Source organism: Anarhichas minor, unplaced genomic scaffold, assembly GCF_050575085.1.
Source record: "Anarhichas minor isolate MPS153535 unplaced genomic scaffold, ASM5057508v1 ptg000090l, whole genome shotgun sequence".
NCBI lineage: Eukaryota > Metazoa > Chordata > Actinopteri > Perciformes > Anarhichadidae > Anarhichas > Anarhichas minor.
Window position 1 is genome coordinate 1,808,957 of NW_027466536.1, and position 20,669 is coordinate 1,829,625.

General features: G+C 42.1%; 2 protein-coding genes across 4 annotated transcripts; both read right to left on the minus strand.

The window, feature by feature from the left end:
- Nucleotides 1-428: 428 nt before the first annotated feature.
- On the minus strand, nucleotides 429-3,729 carry arl2bp (ADP-ribosylation factor-like 2 binding protein). Its single transcript, XM_076082276.1, has 7 exons — nucleotides 3,600-3,729; nucleotides 3,122-3,188; nucleotides 2,704-2,765; nucleotides 2,109-2,215; nucleotides 1,797-1,882; nucleotides 1,466-1,562; nucleotides 429-1,224 (listed from the first exon to the last, which is right to left on the minus strand). Exons 1-7 carry the CDS (start codon nucleotides 3,616-3,618, stop codon nucleotides 1,135-1,137), a joined length of 528 nt encoding a protein of 175 aa, XP_075938391.1. The 5' UTR covers nucleotides 3,619-3,729; the 3' UTR covers nucleotides 429-1,134.
- A 1,050-nt stretch (nucleotides 3,730-4,779) lies between these two features.
- rspry1 (ring finger and SPRY domain containing 1) lies at nucleotides 4,780-18,667 on the minus strand. Of its 3 annotated transcripts, XM_076082131.1 has the most exons (16): nucleotides 18,291-18,666; nucleotides 17,168-17,787; nucleotides 16,720-16,770; nucleotides 14,703-14,755; nucleotides 13,163-13,275; nucleotides 12,089-12,215; nucleotides 11,630-11,688; nucleotides 10,794-10,860; nucleotides 10,141-10,272; nucleotides 9,883-9,998; nucleotides 9,436-9,579; nucleotides 9,225-9,336; nucleotides 8,806-8,908; nucleotides 8,447-8,599; nucleotides 7,318-7,422; nucleotides 4,780-7,113 (listed from the first exon to the last, which is right to left on the minus strand). In XM_076082131.1, the coding sequence occupies exons 2-16, from the start codon at nucleotides 17,563-17,565 to the stop codon at nucleotides 7,017-7,019; spliced, it is 1,830 nt and encodes a 609-aa protein (XP_075938246.1). In that variant the 5' UTR covers nucleotides 17,566-17,787; nucleotides 18,291-18,666; the 3' UTR covers nucleotides 4,780-7,016. The 3 variants fall into 3 exon arrangements, with proteins under 3 accessions (XP_075938246.1, XP_075938247.1, XP_075938245.1); XM_076082132.1 differs by lacking the exon at nucleotides 16,720-16,770 and having other exon boundaries at nucleotides 18,291-18,665; XM_076082130.1 differs by lacking the exon at nucleotides 16,720-16,770 and having other exon boundaries at nucleotides 9,225-9,579; nucleotides 18,291-18,667.
- Between the last annotated feature and the right edge of the window lie 2,002 nt (nucleotides 18,668-20,669).

Consider the following 20,669-nt stretch of genomic DNA (forward strand, 5'->3'; position numbering starts at 1 on the left):
ACGCTCATATTAGGAAGTTGCTCTAATACCAGAACATGGCCATGCAGAAGGTGTGAAGAATGACTGTTTGCTAAGTATCTCTGTCCTGCAGAAATCCAATTACATTGTCCCTCCTGGATATACAGGCTCAGGTTGACACTTAAGTTCTCCATAGACCAAGCCAAAGCCCTGATAACGAATTGAAAAATGTACTCTCTTGAGTCAGGCATGTTATAAAGATGCAGGACACTAATGACTCTTTGCTGTGGAAAAAGGTGTAACACACATCCTTTTGATTTTCCAGATACAGTGCTCGACTCCTTTTGTATGTGCCTTTATGACATTATGTGTCTTTTTGTACCAAGAATTTGAAGACTTGTGAAATCCAGTGGCGAGTGCTGCAGCTCAAGTCTGCACTTGTTCCAATAAAGCACTAGGTGATGTCAATGTAAGGCTTGTACCTGTTTATTTAAAATATATCTTTGTTAACAAATGAAACATCAGCAGGGACATAAGTGTATGTTTACAATTACAGCTGTCATGTTAAAACGAGTAGAAAATACTTTGACATTGTACTGAAAACTATACTGTAGGTCTTATTCTCAATTGCAGACACATGCACACAATCACTTAATACATTAAAAATCACTTTCAGGCACCAAACTCAAAGAGTTTTCAAACTGACCAAATAATTTAAAACTTCATAAAACAATAATTCAGCAATATTCTTTTCTTGTGAAAAACACACACCAGGCAAAGAGAGCAGAGTCAAACATTCAATCATATCAAATTGTTTCCCGTGCTTACAAGATGTGTTGATGCCTTTTACATAAGAACCAGTAGGATGAACTGAAACACACAAATCTAGTACCAGCCCCAGAACACCTTCCATCTTCACTCTTCAACTACAAAGAAGCTCTTGAGCACACATGCCATCCCAACACATACAAACACAGAGGAATGCATTATGATTTTGGGGTCATTTGTTCAGACTGTAGATTTATGGGCAATGTATCCAACAGCTCACCATTAGAGCACAAAACTCCCCCCGAAAAAAGTGACCACAAGCTGACACTAACTTTCTGAAGGCCCATGAACAAAGTGTTACACAAACATAAAGAGAAGGAGGCAATTCAAATGTTTGTGAGCTGCGGTTCAGTGAAGCCCGGTGTGTTTGGAGCCAGCAGGGATCAGAGAGGTGATCACCAACTCTTGACTCGGGTCCACACCTCGGCCCTCCTTCTCCTAGAAACATACAGATTCATACGGCTGGTATTAAAGCAAAGCATTACAAACATCAGCCATCGCCACTTGAATGCAGCATGAGCCTTACAGTGTGAAGTAGAGAACATGGCACAGACTGTCAATGCACCTACTAGAAGATAGAAATGTGGTGAATTAAAATATTCACCACATTTCTATGTTGTTGAGATTGTCAGTGAAAAAAGGGGGATTCAAGATGTTCTACAGTTTGCAGACAACTCACAGCTCTGTATTCCAGAAACATCTCCTTAAAAGCCATGAAGTCAGTGAACGTCAGCATCAGGTCAAAGATGTCACCCGGCACCTCCTCTTTGTGTTGCCTGCAGGTGGAAGAGAGTAACCAGGGTTGGGGAATCCAATCACATCAATGCAATGTACGTTTGTGCCACCTAGTGGCAGGCTGCAAAATAATACTTCTTAGGCGCAACAGGTGCATCGAACAAACTACTGTTTGAGCGGACCGGTTGCTTTCAATGAAGTGGTTTGGTTGTTGTAGGAGGGAAAACAGCCAGAATAAGATGGTCTCAGGGGAGAGTTAAGATGTCACATCTTACATGAGCCACTTTATGAAAGTGTTCATGTTGAAGGCGGGGATCCTCTCCATCAGCTGCTGCTCCAGATGTTTCTCCAGCAGGTCAACCTACACAACAGCCACGAATGTTATCACGAATAAGGTCTTAGTTTACTTGACTACTACAGACAGTTCAGTAAATCCTAATCTGTGATAGCGCTATAGGTTGGAATTATAGACAAGTTGATACAATGCTCACACGGCTGAATAAGACGATGATAGATAATCGTCATCGCCATATTCCTTGAAGAAAGGTGTGGGAGTTACATTAGGACATAGCGAGATGTGAACTCACATATTTATTGAAGATGGGTGTGTAACTGAGCTTGTTCTCGTCGGAGTCCTCAAACTCCAGGTAGTGTTGCTCCATGAAGCTCTCCTGAAGCTGCTGGAACTCCTCCTCTAAAAGCATTGAAAAGCATCCGACATGTAGAACAACACAGATCTTCACCATTAACGGGCGAAACACTTCAGATTTACTCTGTACACTTTTCTGTCATGTACTTTCCACCATGCGAACAGAACAAACAAATACCAGACTGACGGAATTGGTTGAAGAACTTTAAGAATCTAAATCCTGATTTCTTTATAAGACAACATTAGTTAAGATAAGATCATCTTTTATTAGTCCCACAGTGAGGACACTTTAATAATATGCCTCATAAAGTCACAGAGGCCTCCATTTATTTTAGGAGAATGGCCACTTTTCTCTCATTCAGTAGATCTATCCATTTGTTTTCTAAGCACAAAGACTGCTGAGATGTGTTTTTACAACATAAGACTACTATTACAATCACTTATTAATGTGAAAAATGTGTCTTTCACAAATGGTGAGATTGAAATATTGATTTAGAAAGGACTGACCAGAGCGGTCTCATCACTTATCCTACCCATGATGATGTCCTCGATGCAGCCAATAACGGCATCAAAAGCTGCGTCTGCATCTGAGGAGCTGGAGGGAGAGAAACAAGAGATAAAGATCATAAAGGTAGACTTTATATGCAGTTTATCACAATATCACAGTTACTGTATGTATTAAGTGTGCTGTCTCTAGCTGTAGACTTGAGGGACGATGCCCTCACACTTCCTTTGAGCCTTGGAAGTAAATTCAGTTTTGACCTGTCCCAATAACAATAAATAAAAACTGGCGTTCCATGGCACACAGCTTCAACATTGAATTATTTGGCCTTTGCATTTCACTTAGAGCACTTTGTCTCACAAAGTAACGTTAGAAAGCAATAGTTACACCGTGTCAGTTACACAGCTCTACGTGGAAAATGTTCAAAAGCTGTGACTCTGGAAACACACCTGGAGATAGCAAAGATTTCTTCATCCATGTCGAGCATTTCTACGATGTTATCACAGCCTCGGTCTCCTGGAAAGTGAAGGCAGGCTACATGTGAACACGCATGTTATGGTGACTTAACGTTGGGTTAAAGCAAAACTGTTAGCTACAAAACACCTAACTTTAGCTAACGTTAGCAAATGCAACAATACAACAAACGCGATATTTCGATCAATCACAAAGCTGCCTGTCTGGCCTAACGTTTACTGGGTTTGGTCCTTACTGAACTACAACATTAACGCAGCTAGTTAACGCTAGCTGGCTAGGGAAGCTAAAGGCTAGTCAACGTTAGCTAACGTTAAACACATAATAACTATAACGTTATTAGCCTTGAATGACTACAAACATTCAGAGTTTGTGAGCTGTATTTTGAACTAAACGTATTACTTTACAGCCCCTTAAGATACATTAACGATAGTTAAAGGATTTGAATATACTTACTTAGTTTCTGGATGTCCATGTTGATAAATATATCGTTAACGTGTGGTAAATAGCAAAGGTAACGTTGTTACCAAGGAAACGGCGAACGTATGTGCGCAACTGAGTCCCGTCGGGTAGAACAATATCTGCGCACATTGGTTCCTACCTCAGGACATTTCCACGGGATTATAGAAATTACACTTTGTGGACCAATTTTATTTATTAATTTATATTCTACAGAGATTTCTGAGACAAAGCTGGCTACTAAGTGTCGGGGGGAAATTGTTAATAGTTCTAATGTGACTTATATTTTGACTTAAATCTGTCCACATGTGGTTTCGGTCTAGGGTGAACTTTGACCTATGGGCAACAGAGCAGGGGTTTCCTGCGTCTTCTGGGAACCAAAGTGGGGGCAGCTTCTCAAATGTGGGGAGCCTTATAGGAGACAGATGGTTACTTGATTTTGTGTAAACATCCCTCAGACAACAGGAGACTGACTGACTGAAGTTTGATTGACATGCAGCTTCCTGCTGATGGGGGGGGGGGGGGGGGGGGGGGGGGGGGGGGAAGGCGGCACTCAGTCGTGTTCTTAAGGCTCGCTTCTTCGTGGAGAAGTCAGTCTCCCTTGATCCTCCAGGGTGAAGGAGACTCTCTCAATGCTATCAGCTGATTAGCAACATATGACTTTGTTTTATTCTGTTTAATCTGTTAGTGCACATTTGAGCTGTTTCGGCTCGTTAGATCTGTTTGATTTTGTTTATTTGTTTGTATGCTTTTATAATTTTTCTATATCTTTATCTTGTAATAAATACTTAAAAGAAAGAAAGCTTAAAGGTGATTTTTAATTTCTCTCATGGAAATACTTTAATTTCCACCACACTAAGATCTCACAAAACACCCTCGCTCCCTTTGCTGGAATTTCACTCAAATTAAGTATAGTTCGTAGTAAATAATCGTATTACAATCTTTTGCGTCAACAGTTTATGTATTTGCACCTTCCTTAGTTGCAATCGACTGTTCTTTGAAGAATCAATGTCTGTGAAAATAAAAGTATAATAGTGTTTAAGCCTTTTGTTTAGTTACGTGTTAATGCCAAGTGTTTCTGTAAAAAAAACTTAAATTGGTGATAATCAGATTAGTACCTGTTCTTGAGACATTTTTTAGACGTAAATAAACACCACTCAGTCAGACAAAACAAATATCACATGGACATACATTTATTACAAATATCACAATCCAGGAAACAATAATTCTTCAATCACATCTTTGGGAACTCTGGGGCAGAATTCCTTTATAGACGTTTTAAATACGATCCACAACTTAATCTTTACAATCCTGAACTTCATCTCTAGCCGTAGAGACAAACATATCATTTCTCTCACCTGCATGTACAGTATCAGGTGCTCCAGGAAATACAAGCGAGCAAAACAGTGACTGGACCAGTCTTCAGTCTCCTACTGAGAGAAGTTACCTTTGAGAAATCATTCCAGTATAGTCTGAATGATTTTACGGATCCTGTTCATGCAATTTGGTGGAGTAGTAACTATTCATAAACAAATTCAAAATTCATCATTGTGATAATTTGAAATGTCACCTGATTATATTTCTATAATTGTACAAATAGAATGTTTCTTCGGTCACAATCTCTCATCACCTGTTTCCAAAGCACAAACGTCATTCAGTCAACCCAGAGATGCTTCAAGTAAAGGATGGAGAGAAAACAAGAGGTTCTTATCAAGACAGAGGGAGAAAGATGGAGAAATGGCTAAATGAGAGCAGCGAGATGTACTGTCATGTCATATAAAGCACAAATAGGGTCACCACAATTTAAATCAGTCTGAAAGATACATTGGAAGATACCCTTCCAATCTAAAATAACTTGTTTAGACAACATTTATTCTGTATGCTGTGATTGGAAGCAAGTGAAACACATAGTACTCTGTTCTGAAGCTCACACTCTTCAGGTCCTGGTACTGTGTTGTGGGTAGTTTGTTTGCTAATTGATGTCAAGTATTTTTCTGCCAAATCAGACCCAAAACAACAACTTAAACATTTCACATTTGTTTTAAGCAAGTTACTGATCTGCTAATACAACACTGTCCATCAACAAAACCTGCTGTGCTCCTCAACCAAGTTACTACATCAGCGTTCACAATCGTTAATAAAACAAAATCAAATCACATCTTGAGGATTGTAAATAGTCTTCTTAATACAGACAACTAGTGTGCGTCATAAACAAAAAAAAATGAAGACATATTTACTCAAAGTCTGACTCGTGGTGGCACTGCGTTAAAGGTTGTCATCACCAATCAATCAATCTCAGATAAATTGTGACGGTGGTGGAAATTCAGTTGTTCACTTCTCCCTCACTGGCTCTTCATACATAAGCACTTAGAATTGTTATAATTGTAACTTTCTGTCAATCCTGATCTCTGTGTATATATCTGCTGTTTGTTGCATACATGACTGAGGACATATAACATCTGAGAAGCAGCAGGGTCAGCTGTGTAAAAAATTACTTATAATACAGATTCAAGTTGTTGTTTTTTTCCACTGGTTGTCAAGATTATTTTCGTAAACGTTCTCACAGCTGATTTAATTTCTAACATTTGAAAACCGAATCAGAAAACTCTAATATTGGAATGGTTTCTGCAACTTTAAAGATTTCTGACTTTGAGTAAAATCTGACATTTCTTTTTTCCAAAAGGCAAACCCTCCCTGTGGGAAATCAATCAGTACAGACTGTGAGGCTGACAAAGGGAGACGTGTCGGTATAAGCTGGAGAAAAGAGAATGAAAATGCTACCTCGAGAACACCACAGTTCGCTTATCTACACCCCAAAAACATGAAAGTGAGATTCATCGCAAATGTATCTGTACCTTGGGGTTAACACTGTACGACAGGCGGTGATCTTTTCTGTTACCCTTTCTGATCTGCAGACGTGTGCGTGACGATGATGGGATTAAATAGTAGCAGCCTGTGGGCTGAAAGCGCGGTGGGATCCTCATATCATAGAAAGGATGTCTGATAACTACACAGGGGCTTGCAGATGAGAGACTGTTCCGTCTGTAATCTTGTTAAATTGTTTCTGCTCCTCATTTCTGAAATGAACGCTGTTTATATAGAAAGTTGACGATTCTTGGCCCGGCTTCTGCAGCGAGCTGTCAGAAGGGTACAAAAGAGGAGATGTAGGCCAATGGGAGAAAGCTCCCAGGGATCCAGCTGTGGTTTGAATCCCCCTCCTCTCATCTCCTCTTTTTCTTCACTCCCCCCCCTCCATCGCCGCTTCCTCGTACCAGAAGTCCTAGCTCTGGTATCGTCACAACGCCGTGGCACGGCGCTCGTAGCCCTGCCGGGTGAGAGGGGATTAGAGGAGGAGGAGGGCGATGCTGTGGGGCTTGTGTGTCTCTCCTTGATGGAGAAGGGGCAGGAGGTTCGTCAGGAGACATGTGCAATGAGTCTGACGCGGGTCTGGATGTCCTGGCGGCACAGGGGGCACGTCTCTAACTGTAAGGCACACTCCATACACATACCACTGGAGGATAGAGAGGGGGGGGGGGACATGAAGGAAGATTTTACTATCCACTCAAAGAAAAATTCTAGTCGGAAGAAAATTGACTTGAGTAATAGTCTAACCAACATATTATTTACAAAGACAAGCTGCTCTCAATGATATTCTATAAAACTATTTGTACCCAAGATATTTGAATTTCAACAGAATAGTTTGTGACACACATACCCGTGTCCACAGGGCCGCAGCTCCGTGTCCGCCATGACGTCACAACACAGCGTGCAGCAGTTGTCTCGGATGCTAACCTGCTTTAGTAAGGCCAGACGCCGGTGTCTGTGACACACACACACACACACACACACACACACACACACACACACACACACACACACACACACACACACACACACACACACACACACACACACACACACACACACACACACACACACACACACACACACACACACACACAGTAATTAAAGCTGTTTTCTTCTGTGAATACACGTATTTTGTTACTTGTTCCAGTTCTTCACCTAGTTTGCTCTAATTGTAATACTCAAGATAGAGCATACAATGTGAATACATTTTTAGCTTTTTTATTTTTTGCTTATGTCAATAACAAGTAGACCTCTTTGTTTAAATGAAAACAAGTGTAATAATTATTTCTATGTCTAGATTTGAATGTTTAGTTTTTGCTGACATTGTGTCAGAGACTTCTTGGTGCAGCTACGGTAATGTTCCAGGTGGTGTTGTTGGGATTGCGATAGAATTGAGTGAACATCTTTCTGACAGAGTCAACTGAATGTGATCCTTTTAAGCTTCACTAAAGATCTTATGTAATACAGGCTGGTAGACCCTTTACATGGCAGACATTTAGTCTTGTCACATTCAGGTGTAATAAATAACATTAATAGCGCATTTCATTTCAGTGTTCCACTGCCAGAGATTTGTGGATGCTGGGTGCCTGCCAGGAGTTACTGGAAACCCTGAACTGAAGAGAGTCACCACTAAGTGCCTGCCAAAAGACGGCTCTGTTGCTTTGTACACGTCAGCCAGTAAAGATGATGCGTGACCGTCTCTTGTACAAATATTGTTGTATTCCTTCAAGTCGTCCTTTAACTAGTCATTACAGTCACGAAGAGTCTACAGAGCTAAAGGCCAGCGAACTAAAGAGAGATCAAAATGCTCCATGTACGCTGGAGCGACCCCAGAAGTGTTGGACGCTGTGTGCAGACTAATTATTCACTAGTCAGGAGACGGTTAGGTAAGACAACAGATTGCAAACTGCCTTCCCAAATCCCAAGTCTATTTTAGACACTAAGAATCCCTCTGAGGACCAGCTTCAATTGGTTACCTGGGTAGGATGATCTTTTCACCAGGCAGCAGTGACGCAAAGTCGTTGAAGGTGCTGAACTTCACAGGAGGTGGGTGACGGAAAGGCTTGGCCCCAAAGTTAAACTCGCACTGCTGGTAAGACATGAAGCTGGCTGCTGCAAAGAAACCGGACCTGATGGACACAGAGGTGAAGGAAAGATGGGGGTTCATTCGAGAAAGGGACAGAAGAAAGATAAAGGAAACACGCATGGGGAAAAGAGGAGGAATGACAGAAAGATAAAGGAAAGATGTGTATGAGAGAGGACAACAGTTGAAACCAGGCACAGGACTGTGTGTGTGTGTGTGTGTGTCTGTGTGTGTGTGTGTGTGTGCGCTTACGTGGCTGAGGAGAAGACCTGTTTCTCTGGCGGCAGCTGATGTCCGTTCAGATAGAAAATCATCTGCTTCTTGCTGAGGTCCAACAGGAAGCCGATGGCGTCTCCTAAACAGGCCACACACACGCAGAAGAATAAAGTCTTGGCGCACTGTTATTACTATTATCCAACACTCCGTGTGGGAGCTTAATCAGAGCCTGGCGCTGACGGCAGTGTGTGGGTGCTAAAAATCACAAAAGCACCCCAGAGACGCTCAATACGATAAAGCAGTTTCTAAACAAATAAGACTGATATTTAAAGCGTGGCGTCGCCTCTTTTCTAATGTTCAGTCAGACAAATAAACTTTCTTTGAAGTATATGGTTGAGAAACAGTAGTCAGCGCGCGTGTGTGTGTGTGTGTGTGTGTGTGTGTGTACTGCATACCCTCCTTCCAGCAGGGGTGAGAGTGAGGTTTACTGCGAGCGTTGTACCAGATGAGCTGCCTGCAGCCATCATACGCACACGAGTATTCATCGTCACCTATCCCATAGCCCTCCTGTAAAACACACACACACACACAAAACGCCAAATTATGCGACTGCAGAACAGACCGGATGTGGAAGAGCAGAACAGCACAGACACTGAAGAGGCGTACATGGTTGAGGAACTTGCTGTCCTTGGTGGCCCATCCGATTTGCATCACGCCCGATGTAACGACCGTCACCTCGTAGTACCAAACGCCTGAATCCACGCAGAAGGTGCAACGCACGCTCTCAAAGGACGAGGCATCGCATCGCGCCTGAGGAGGGCAGCAAAGAGAGAGAGAACACTCATACAGATGAAAAACATTTAGATAGATAGATAGATAGATAAATGTATACTTTAGAATCAGGCTAATGGGAATAAACTATTGAAATGTCAATGTTGGAAAAGGCATAATTTCCTAAGGAGTGGATCTGTTGTGCCAATCTCATACACTCACACACACACACACACACACACACACACACACACACACACACACACACACACACACACACACACACACACACACACACACACACACACACACACACACACACACACACACACACACACACACCTCTAGTCCAGTCGGGGAGATCTTGAGGTACTCGCTGACATCATTGCTGTTGAGCATGGCGTTGATGTTGGTGAGGTTGACCTTCTCGTAGGTGAACTGACGACCCTCCTTTAGGACTGGACGGAGGATGAAAACATTTTCAAATTTCTTTCTCGAGCGACTCACACGCTCACACACACACGCCAACTCAAAGAGCCTGTGGCATGCGATCCGACACAAACATACAACGTCGGAAGCAGCGTGGCTACTTGTACTCACACAGGTTGTCGAGGCTCCATTGCGAGCAGAAGCCGACCTGCCTCTTCAGGTAGTCAGGATGCTCCGCCCACGACTCTAGGACAGCGAGTCGATTGCTGATGCACGACTTGCACACCGTCAGTTTGTTCTCACCTGAGGGCAAGAAGATGCACCAGGCATGTGTGTTTTAAAACAGTCAAACAGTGTCAGAGATGGGCGGGACATCAGCGCAATACGTCTTTAAAGGCCGATGAAGGAGAGGCAATGTTCGGATTAACAAGCGGTTGTAAAACTTTGTAGAAATGTAATATAAGCCGATTGAGGCAATTGGCTGGTGGGGACCACAAAGAGGTGGAGAGGTGCATCACGGTTTTGCATTTGTACCAATCAGCAATTTACATATTGGTTTCAAAATAAACAGGAAAAAGCTGTTGATGAACAGAACAGCTGTGTCTCTACCTCACAGCATCATTTTTCAGATGCAAAAGTAAACAAACCACCAACAGGGAGGTCGGAGAAAGCAGAAGTTGAGACTTTGGCCGTGCCCGTTGTCATGGCATACTTTGATACGGGCACTTTCTGTTTCATCTTTGTGTTCTTTCGTAAAGGAAGTCACAAGATTTCAACCGACGCATCATGAATCTTCAATATGAGCCTGGCCTTTGTGAACTCACTGGTCTGGGAGAACTTCTCCAAAGCGATGAGAGCAAACAGCATGACCGTAGGGTGGGCTTCAGAGCTCTGGAGGAAGATGTACAGAAATCATCATCAGTTTGAAACATGTTCTTCCATGACACTTCGATAACAACACACGTCTTATATAACTAGGCCTTCTCTTATTAAATCACGGTGAGCGTGCTTCCTAGGACAGACGCTGGATGAAACCAAGGTGGCTGAGAGTTTTGTAACCAACATGTCACAATGCCACTTCACTTTATCGACTGTGTAACCATCACTCTACGAAGAGCAATGGCCTGCATACCTCCGTCAGCGCACTGACAGTCATGTAACTAAAATGTATCAACAAAACATATTATTTTCCTTACACACCGCAACACATGTTGCAACTGCTTCATATTAAAAAGGACATTGTCAAAGGCAGAACTGAAAGGCTTTCTCTGAGAAGCAGCTGCAGGGTTTTTTCCACTAAAGTTGTCTACATGTGGATGTGTTTTATTGCATCAGTATGAAACTAAATTGCAGAATTGACTACCTTATAGCTTTGACAAACACTCATTTGTAGAAACTACCACCCTGGCTGTCTGACATGGCTGGACTTCCCATCATACGTTCATTTGAAGGATACTGACATGTTAACGCTACATTTACACAGAGTCAGCATGTCATTTCATCTATGAAAAGCATGTAGCAGGATACAAAGCATTGTTGTTGATTAGGCATTTTGTAAACAAAAATGTAGCTTGGTTGCTGAGGGATCACCAGGACAGTGATGACCGTCCCAACGCAACATCGTGCGTGTGTGTGTGTGTGTGTGTGTGTGTGTTTTCACCAGGCTCTCTAGAAGGTACTCAAGGGTTCCAGGGCTCAACAATCCGATACTAGCCGGACCTAAAGAAGAAATGTAAAGAAACAAGGATAAAGTATTTTAACCTCTGTGTTAAGAAAGTGACTGTGTGACGTTTAGAGGAGCTGATTCATGATTCTAAGATTATTTATTTAGACTGAGCAAAGCTGGTCTAATCTGACTTCAATACACCACCAGCCTGCACATAAAGATATGAAAGAGCATCCATGACTCTGTATTTATATTATACATGATAAATGATATATTACACGATTATTAATAGCAGAAATAGTAGAATTAAACCTAAAACAATCTGCTGTTTGCAATGAGCTTGAACGTCGACAAGTCCATAGCGAGCAAGTAACCTTCCAATGGAGGTGGTGCAGAGCAAAGACTATTGACTCAAAGAGTAAAGAGTATCTCGTGTGTAAATGTGGACTTTACCAGCCAGTTTCTCTGCGAGGCAGCCCAGGACAGCTGTGGTGTTTCGGTGTTTAGCTGGGTTTAGAGCGTCCTGTCGCGCTACTGCCGAACTCAGACTCAACATGTCCGACAGCTTCTGGAGAGCATCCTGATGAGAGGAGACGGAGCGGTTACTCTGACGGAAGTCACATACACACAGTTTCTACCAAACGATACAAACGTTCCAGAGGATGGAGAGATGACACGTTACAATTTCAGTCACAATGTTCCCAAAAAGGTAAAGTTACTAAGTACGAAATTCAAGTGGGCGCAGGCGCGCTCACACACACACACTTTTGCTACTGCTAGCGGTGATTCTCTGGACCAACAGCTGGAGAAAGCACACCAAAAGTAAATCAAATCTACTTTATTAACAGAGACAAAGTGTTACTGATGCAGCAGAAAGCACCATCAGACAATATCATCCATCTGTAGAGCTGCAGTGTCAGCACTTTCACACTCGCAGTTCGAGTCCAGCCTACTTATGCTACTTATACGCACCACCTGCAGGCAAGAAGTTCGTATTTCCTTTTTTTAAGCTGCCCTGTGTTTGAGGCTTTGCATTTTTTAATTTTAATCCAGCAAAATGTGTTTTGTTAGGTGAAGCATAATTCTGCTCAAATACTGGAATGACTACAGAGTTCATACTGTGCACAGTGTCATAGTATGCCCTTTGTCCTCGGGTTGCTTTGGACCAGGAGGCAGGGGGTCCCAGACAGATCATATTTGTCCAACGGGACAAATAGGAGGTAGTGGGGGAGGAGGAGGGAGCCGAGGCCAAATGAAAACAATGCATGTGATGAAGTTAGAAGCCAGTTCCTCGAGGCGTAAAAACAGCTGATCATGAGGGGTTTTAGCTATGTCCCATTGTACATAAACTCAATCACCAAAATACAGAAAAGGCCATGGAAAGAGGAAGACAAAGATGGTTTTTATTAGAGCTGGGTTAGTTTTGAGATTTCATCTTAAGAAAGTTCTAGGTTGCAGGTCATATTATTTTAAAGTTATTTGCCCAAATGACTCCTTCTGTGTCACACACGGTTATTAGCCACTAACCTTGGTGGGCAGGGGACACTCATCCAACAGAAGGGTTATCACTGCAGGGCCAAGCGGATCGTCCAATGGGATCACTCGAATCAGAGACTGGACAACCTCCAGCCAACCATCATCTGAAGAAGAAGAAGAAGAAGGTTCTTTCATTATAATAACACACACTTAAAGGAATCAGCACCGTTAGTCCCAATGAAAACAGATAACTCAACGGTAACTCAACTGTGCTGAAGTCACTTTGACAGACCTCTGTATTATGACTATCAGCTGCAGCATAACATACTAAAACATCCATTTCCTGTCCATTAGATGAGTCAATAAGAAGCTCTCTCTAACACTTATGAAAGCCCCCCGGCCAACTGGCTGATGAATAATGTAACATCACGGCACATGTCAAACAGAAAGCGACTGGCTTGCAGCTTGGCTGCCTTCACGGTTCAGTGTCTGCAAGCTAAGAACCAACTTGGCTGTTGTCGAACCACTCGACACCACCACGCCATGAGAGCGTCAGACACCATATGTGCAAACACGACAATTCAAAAGGCTACCGCGTCTACGCACAAACACAAACACACAGCGTGAGAGCATCGTTCCCCATATGTACAAGAAAGCACCGACATCGACTCAAGCTTCAAATAGAAACAAATCTAAATGAAAATCCGCCCAGTCAGTGAGCAGCGACCAACACATGATGCTGCAGTGTTTCAGCTTGTGACCACGGCCCTTCCCCAGGTGATGTAATGTGTTGGAGAAATGCTGAGGCAGCGATATTACTGCAGGACTGTAAGCAGCAAACACTTCAGTTTGACATGAATGACCTATTTTACTTTTTACTATTTTACTTTTTTAACATGTTGGCCGTCAAAACTGTTTCTTCTTAACAACAGAACAAAGCTCAACCCAATTATGCTTACTGCTAGACCTGCTTTTGAACAACACGTATCAATGGACACACACACACACACGCACACACACACACACACACACACACACACCAGAAGAGGCTAAATAGGAAAAACCATCACTGAACACAGGAAGAGGACTGTGACTGTCTGCTGCTTACAAAGCTACTGAAATATCACCGCCTCAGCAGTTCTCAAAAACAACCCACCAACTCAGCCTGGGGGGGGGGGGGGGGGGGGGGGGACGACAACATATTCAGAAGAGACCCGTCTGAATTCATGGGACTCCTCATCAGTCAGTAGAAATGATAAATCCCGTAGATAATGTGTGAAAAGCTTCAGGTGTACAGCTACAGTCCGGTGGATGTTTTGTGCACATGACTAAGAACCAAGCAGGGAATCTTTTTGTCTGTTGAGACATTAGCCACTTCGTCAAATCCCTGTTCCTGAGGAGAGCCAACGTTCCTACATTTTCCCATTTTAGGACCTCTGATCGTGTCATTACAAAACACGTGAAGAAATGCTTTTGCCTTAAATTGCATCACATTGCTTACCATATCTGTATTAGCTTTTCAACTGGACAAAGTGCTGTCTAATAACCCCATGCCCAGTGAGTGAATGAGTGCTTTTATTGTTTTCCTTACCTGTCTCTGCCATCTCGTGCAAAGTGATCATGGAGTAAGGGGGTTCTTGGTCACTGAAAAACAAAAGTTTGGGACAGAATGTGATAACGTGTTTCACCTGAATGCTCTACATCACAGACTCTGCTCTATTTCCTGTAATATATATGCATTTATTTATGTGCATACTTTATACAAATGACGGTGGCAACTTCATCTTTATGACACAGTGATCACTGCATATGAAACATTATCAAACAAATCATTCATGCCTCTGTGCGCTTAATGGCTGTGGAGAGCAATGTGATCCCATGGAGAGGGGAATCAAGCGGAAACGATTTACTTGAGTGGTTGTTGTTTTTGATGATGCTGCCGTTGCTTGTCATGACTCGTCCCAAGAGGAAAACTGCTTTTGTTATTACGTCAGCCAACTTGATCCTCAAGATCCCGAACACAGCTAAGAATTACTGTGACTTAGTTTTGTGACCGAGTCAAACGTGAACGCATTCTTGGAAATGTACATGCATGTTTCTTACAGAGCAGGAGAAGTATTCAAAAGACAAGCTGCAGTATTTAGCAGTATTCTCATAAAGTGGATTTTTTTTTTCCGCTTTATCTTGCAACCGTCGTTTTATTATTTTAGTTTCTTGACACACAGATGGTGTACAATGTAATGCAGCTCTATTAGAGGTGGAACTGAATATTTGATTTACATCAATAAATCATCTGGTTACTTGATAGAATAATCATCTCTAGGCTATCAAATGTAATCGAAATGTTCTTTCGCCACGAATCCAACACAAACTATAGTTTCAGAAACAACCGGACAAACCGACAGCTCTTACTGAGAGTCAACAGAAAGTGAAGAGCACAGATGTACACACTCTCCACCATATTAGTCTTACAGCTGCCACGAATACTAAACTTCAACCTTGAAATTCAGTTATTAATTAACAAAGTTGGAAGAACTTTTTTTATGTACCAGTCCTGCTAAAATGGTAGACTACAGTTCATCTGTGTGGACAAACTGTGCGAGAATAAATGTCAATGAAGTGGAGTGAATCTGTAAATGTAAAATAAAACACGGGCAGTTCAACAAGTGGCTGATTGTATGCTGATAATATGAGAAAGTGGTCCGCTTCTTTAAACTATAAACTAGAATTCATAAAACACATTTACGCAAAGGGTCAAACCACTGAAAAGCTACAGGTGGAGAGGAAAGAAACGTTTGGAAAGGAACTCAATCTGAAACTTGTTTCTCATTAAGGTCGACGGAGAACATTAAGCGTACTAGCTGCTGCCATGAATAGGACCAGACTACACTAGCTGTCATTTACGTGGGCCTATTTTAACATTCATATTTTTCATATCAACTGGACACACTCAAACATTCATCCCACTCATATTTTCTTCTCAAAGCCACGCAAACCTGTGCTGATAGAATAGCTGTAAGTCCCAATGGGTCATGCTGAACAGCTTTTCTCTGCAGAGAACGATAGCTTAGGGGAACAGGAGGATCAGGGAAAAAAAGGGCTTCAGCATCTACGCAGGCAACACAAATCTTACTACATCATTGCAGCAAGTCATGGCTACATCAAGAGAGGAAACGCAGTACATAAAGGAAACGGACTTGCACAAAGTGCTCTCTGAGTAGTTCTACCTGTTACAAAACAAAGACCTCTGTGGAGGATGAGAAAGGTTTTTCAGTCTGCAGACAATATATCATTAATCTACAGAACCGGCTAAGTGCAGAGCACATTTTAACAATAATTTAAATATAAATGGCATTGTCAAAGAGACAAGCGCGACCAAGCCAACACAATACGACATCAGAGCATCTCTAACGGCATTCGTTACAGTACTTCCCACGAGGGACTCAGAGTAGTGTTGCTCGGGTTTCTGCACAAATTTTACTGTGCCGTTTGTTCCAAATAAAGGACACAGGACTTAGTCATCGCAAAGGCGTGACTTTACTGTGTACCCTCTACTCCTTCAAAAAGTCGCGCATGTGATGTTTGTGTGTCCGTGACAACAAACCAACCTTGTGTGACGCTTCTGCTGGAAGACAGCAGCGTCTGTGACTTCTCTGGCTCTAGAGGGCACGAGTTTGACTGAGCTTCAGTGTCATGAGGAGCTTCTGTGGATGGCATTTTACCCCGTCTGCTCTACCTGATCCTAATGTTATTGTATCTCAAGTTATGAAAACAAACAACCCCATCAAGAAGATCCACATGTGCCAAGCCAACACTTAGTACACTTTAATTTCTTTTCCAGAGCACGTATACCTTTATATCCACATTTAATTACTGCTACTTAAGTATCTCAACATAAATGACAATAGCATTATTTTGTTGGCTGAACTCACAAAAGACTTAATCTACTGTTAGTCTCATTGAAACTATAGAAAACTCATTTTTAAACTGTACAGTCCACTCTGACTCTTCCACCCATCATCTCTATCTATATAATATACTTTTATCAAGACTTACTTGTCCACTAGTGTCCTGATGACAGCCAACGTGTCCAGCACCAGGCCATCCACATTCTGCTTCTTCCGCCTCGGCTCATGGGGCCCTCGCCCTCGCCGTGGCGGCCTGACTGGGTCCCTGGGTCTACTGCTCCGCGCCTCTCCGGCATCAACACCTACGCCCGTACCGTGATCCACCCGCCTGGCTTGTCCTCTGGTAGCCCTCGACGACCCATGGTGATGATCTTCCAAGTCGCTATCCTCCCGGCACACACAGCTGTTACCCATGGTTCCAGTGCCGGAGACCACACTGGCAAGGGTCTCCCAGAATGGACAGAGGGAGTTTGAGGAGGAAAGGAAGAGCAGAACCCTTGCAAGGCTCCTGCAAGCACAAAAAGTGATCCAGGTGGCTACTATCATATCATTTGGAGAGCTTGGTTTGGGGGTATTCTTGTCCCAGTGGGCTGGGTGGGGTCAACGTGAATGATCATACTGTTGCCAAGCAGAAATGTGGGATTGGTTTGGGAGTAATAATGGCTAGTCAAACAGACCAGGAGGGGTCAGGTGATGCAACAAAAAAAAGCTTTGAACATCATAGACAGCCCGAGGGTCGGGTCCAGTTCTCATCCAGGGCTCGCGTGGCTGTGAGAGCAACACAAACAAAACACAACACAAAGAGTGACATTCTAAGTTAAGTCTGTTCGAGCAGTATATGTTATTAGTTCGCAGCTGATCGTGTTCTTCAAGCAGCAAAGCTTGCCGAAGATACACACCAATGTCAAGCCTGGGAGAAATAAAATAGTGAAAACTAGAGAAAATAAAATAAAATCAACATTGGCCCTTTAGAAGTTTATCTCTCAAGCAAAGTAGCGAATAATATGTTATTGTAATATTTCTAACATTAGCTGTTTCAACCTATAGTTGTGCTGTGTACGTAGACAGCTCGTCGTGTACTGAATTACTGAGACATTTCACTATTGATGATATACAAGATATTTTCAGTTAGCCGGCTAGCACGCTAGCCACCCACCCACCAAGCAGGCATTGTAACATTAGCGGTTCCTATTAAAAAACCCAAGTCTCACAAACTCATCATTTCGTTAGTGAACTATAATGGTCCAGTTTTAACTGAAACACATACTTACGTTGCTACCACTTGACAAACAGCAGCATCGAAACTCGGTCGGTCCAGACCGAAGTAGTGAACAGAACAGAGCTAACTAGCCTGCTAGGCTAAGTGTAGCAGCTAACAGCTAGCGGTTAGCCGGTTTCACTCCTCTGATGCTACTGTCAAACTACACCAGTGAGCTAACGCGAGTAGCATTGATCCACGCGTGGTACTTAAACGCCGGTTTGGTATATGGGCACGTTTACATGACCCGTCTATGTTCTTTAACACACCTTTACTGAACTCTAAAACAGCACATTCATATGACGGTCAGCTAACACCGCTCACACATCTTAACGAGGGTGCACCGCTAGCGGTTTAGTTCCGTAGCAGCTAAAAGGTTGTCCATCATCAGCTGTGGAGGAGGAGGGTTTCTGTTGAAGACAACGTCAACAACGTTTCCCCTTCTTTGTATCTCCCTTTCTCTCTTTCTTTCATCTCCCAATGAGAGTTACTTTAGACATCATTGTTTTTTTGTTTTGTGTGTTTTATTTCTGTACCATGTATATGTTTTACGATACAAAGAAAGATGGTGAGAGGCAAGAATAAATGCAACAAGTTATAACGATACCATATGACATCAGATGAAAATGCACAAAGTAAAGTTACATAAAGTAACGTTAATTACATTAGACAAGAGTACCAAACAAGTCAGCTCCTACATTTGTTTTATGTAAGTAAATAATCCAGCAAAAACATAAATTGTATGAAGGCACGTGAATGCCAGAATGCAACTTTCCCAGAGTACCTGAACGCGAAGATTAAAAAAAATAAAATATGATGCACAAGGCAGGTAACATATTTCCATTTTAAAGGGCACCCAAATACATGGTGTCATAACTTTGAATATTTGAGTCTATATTGTGTAAGAATAATGAAATCACATTGACTGCTAGAACAATACAATAGAGAATAATTGTGATATTATCTTGTAGTGGTTTCTTCTAACTTTACAGATCGACTTTACAGATTGAGGACATTTAATGGGAGAACTAAGGATCAAGAGGTTACATTTACCAGGTGAATCTAAATTTTAATGGTAAAAAAAAAGAAAATGTAACTTTGAGAATCAGTTTTAGCTGTTAATTTTAAGAATAAGAATGTCCTTCTCTGTGTAATCATAACAAAAATGGTTTGACATCTCTAGGCTTCAAACCATAGGCTTTTATTTAGGCTGGGCTCTCACTTATATATATATATATATATATGGTGGTATACTTAATATTATCCTTTAAAAGACAGATGGGTAAATCAAAGCGTCAAAGACGATGGCTGTACATTGAGGCATTCTTTTTTTATTCACACTGATTCACTTAGTGGTCCATCTATTCTAAACTAAAACTTCAATTGAAAAATACCACTTCAAACGGTCAATCATGCATTTATAGGGTGTGCTGTAAATTGGGACAGTCGTACACCCTGCTTCGGTCTAGGGCAGTATTGAAGGTGGTGTTACAATACATCCCACTCTTGCACAGGTATTGGGAGAATCTTTGGGATTTCGGGTGGAAGGTACACGGTGAGCTTTCAAAGGTTGGAGGGAGACGTCCATATTCTCTGGAGGTGGTCCTGTACAGTGGATTCTGGAGCTTTGCCTTCAGCGCTGGCAGGTCATCTTTCACTGCTGCAGTCATCTTGCAGGAGAACACTGGGTTTCCAGGGTTGACGCATGGTTCTCTATGTTCTACCTGCTGCTTTTCAGAGGCTGACATCATTGCAGTGCCTACACAAAGAAAGGGACATCAGAATCCACAAACCACAGCTTTAGTACCAGATTATATAAAACCAAGCTAATTTATAGATAGATGTACAGTAAAACTGAGTGATGCAAAGGTTTTCTCTCATTTCGTTTACCCTTTACAAACAATGACATCAACATCAATTGTAGTACATACATGTGTTAATGAGAATGAAATGATTTAGTTATAGAAGGATTTGATAAATCTTTAATATTGTACAAGTAATTTAGACATCTTTGGATAAAGTTCCCCCTGAATCTACTTGGGTATCTATTCCAAAAGTACTCTAAAATAAAAGGTTGTCACACCTAACGCTACAGACTTCTCCAGATACAACTGAAATGATGACAACTTTAGATGCTAAGCTAACATTCTCGCAAGCTAACTTACTGAAGTAGCATCAACACCAAATGCACTAGTCCTTGAATAAAGTGCTGCATTTCCCATCATGTTATCAGTGTAATATAACGTTACCTTCAAATGCTGGTGACCAACACAACAATGTCTTTATCCAGAGCGCGACTCCAAGAAAAGGTTTCTAGTTACCATGGAAACCACAAAACAATATGTGGGACGTTATTTTCGGTTATATTCATTACGTCATTGGAAATGTAGGT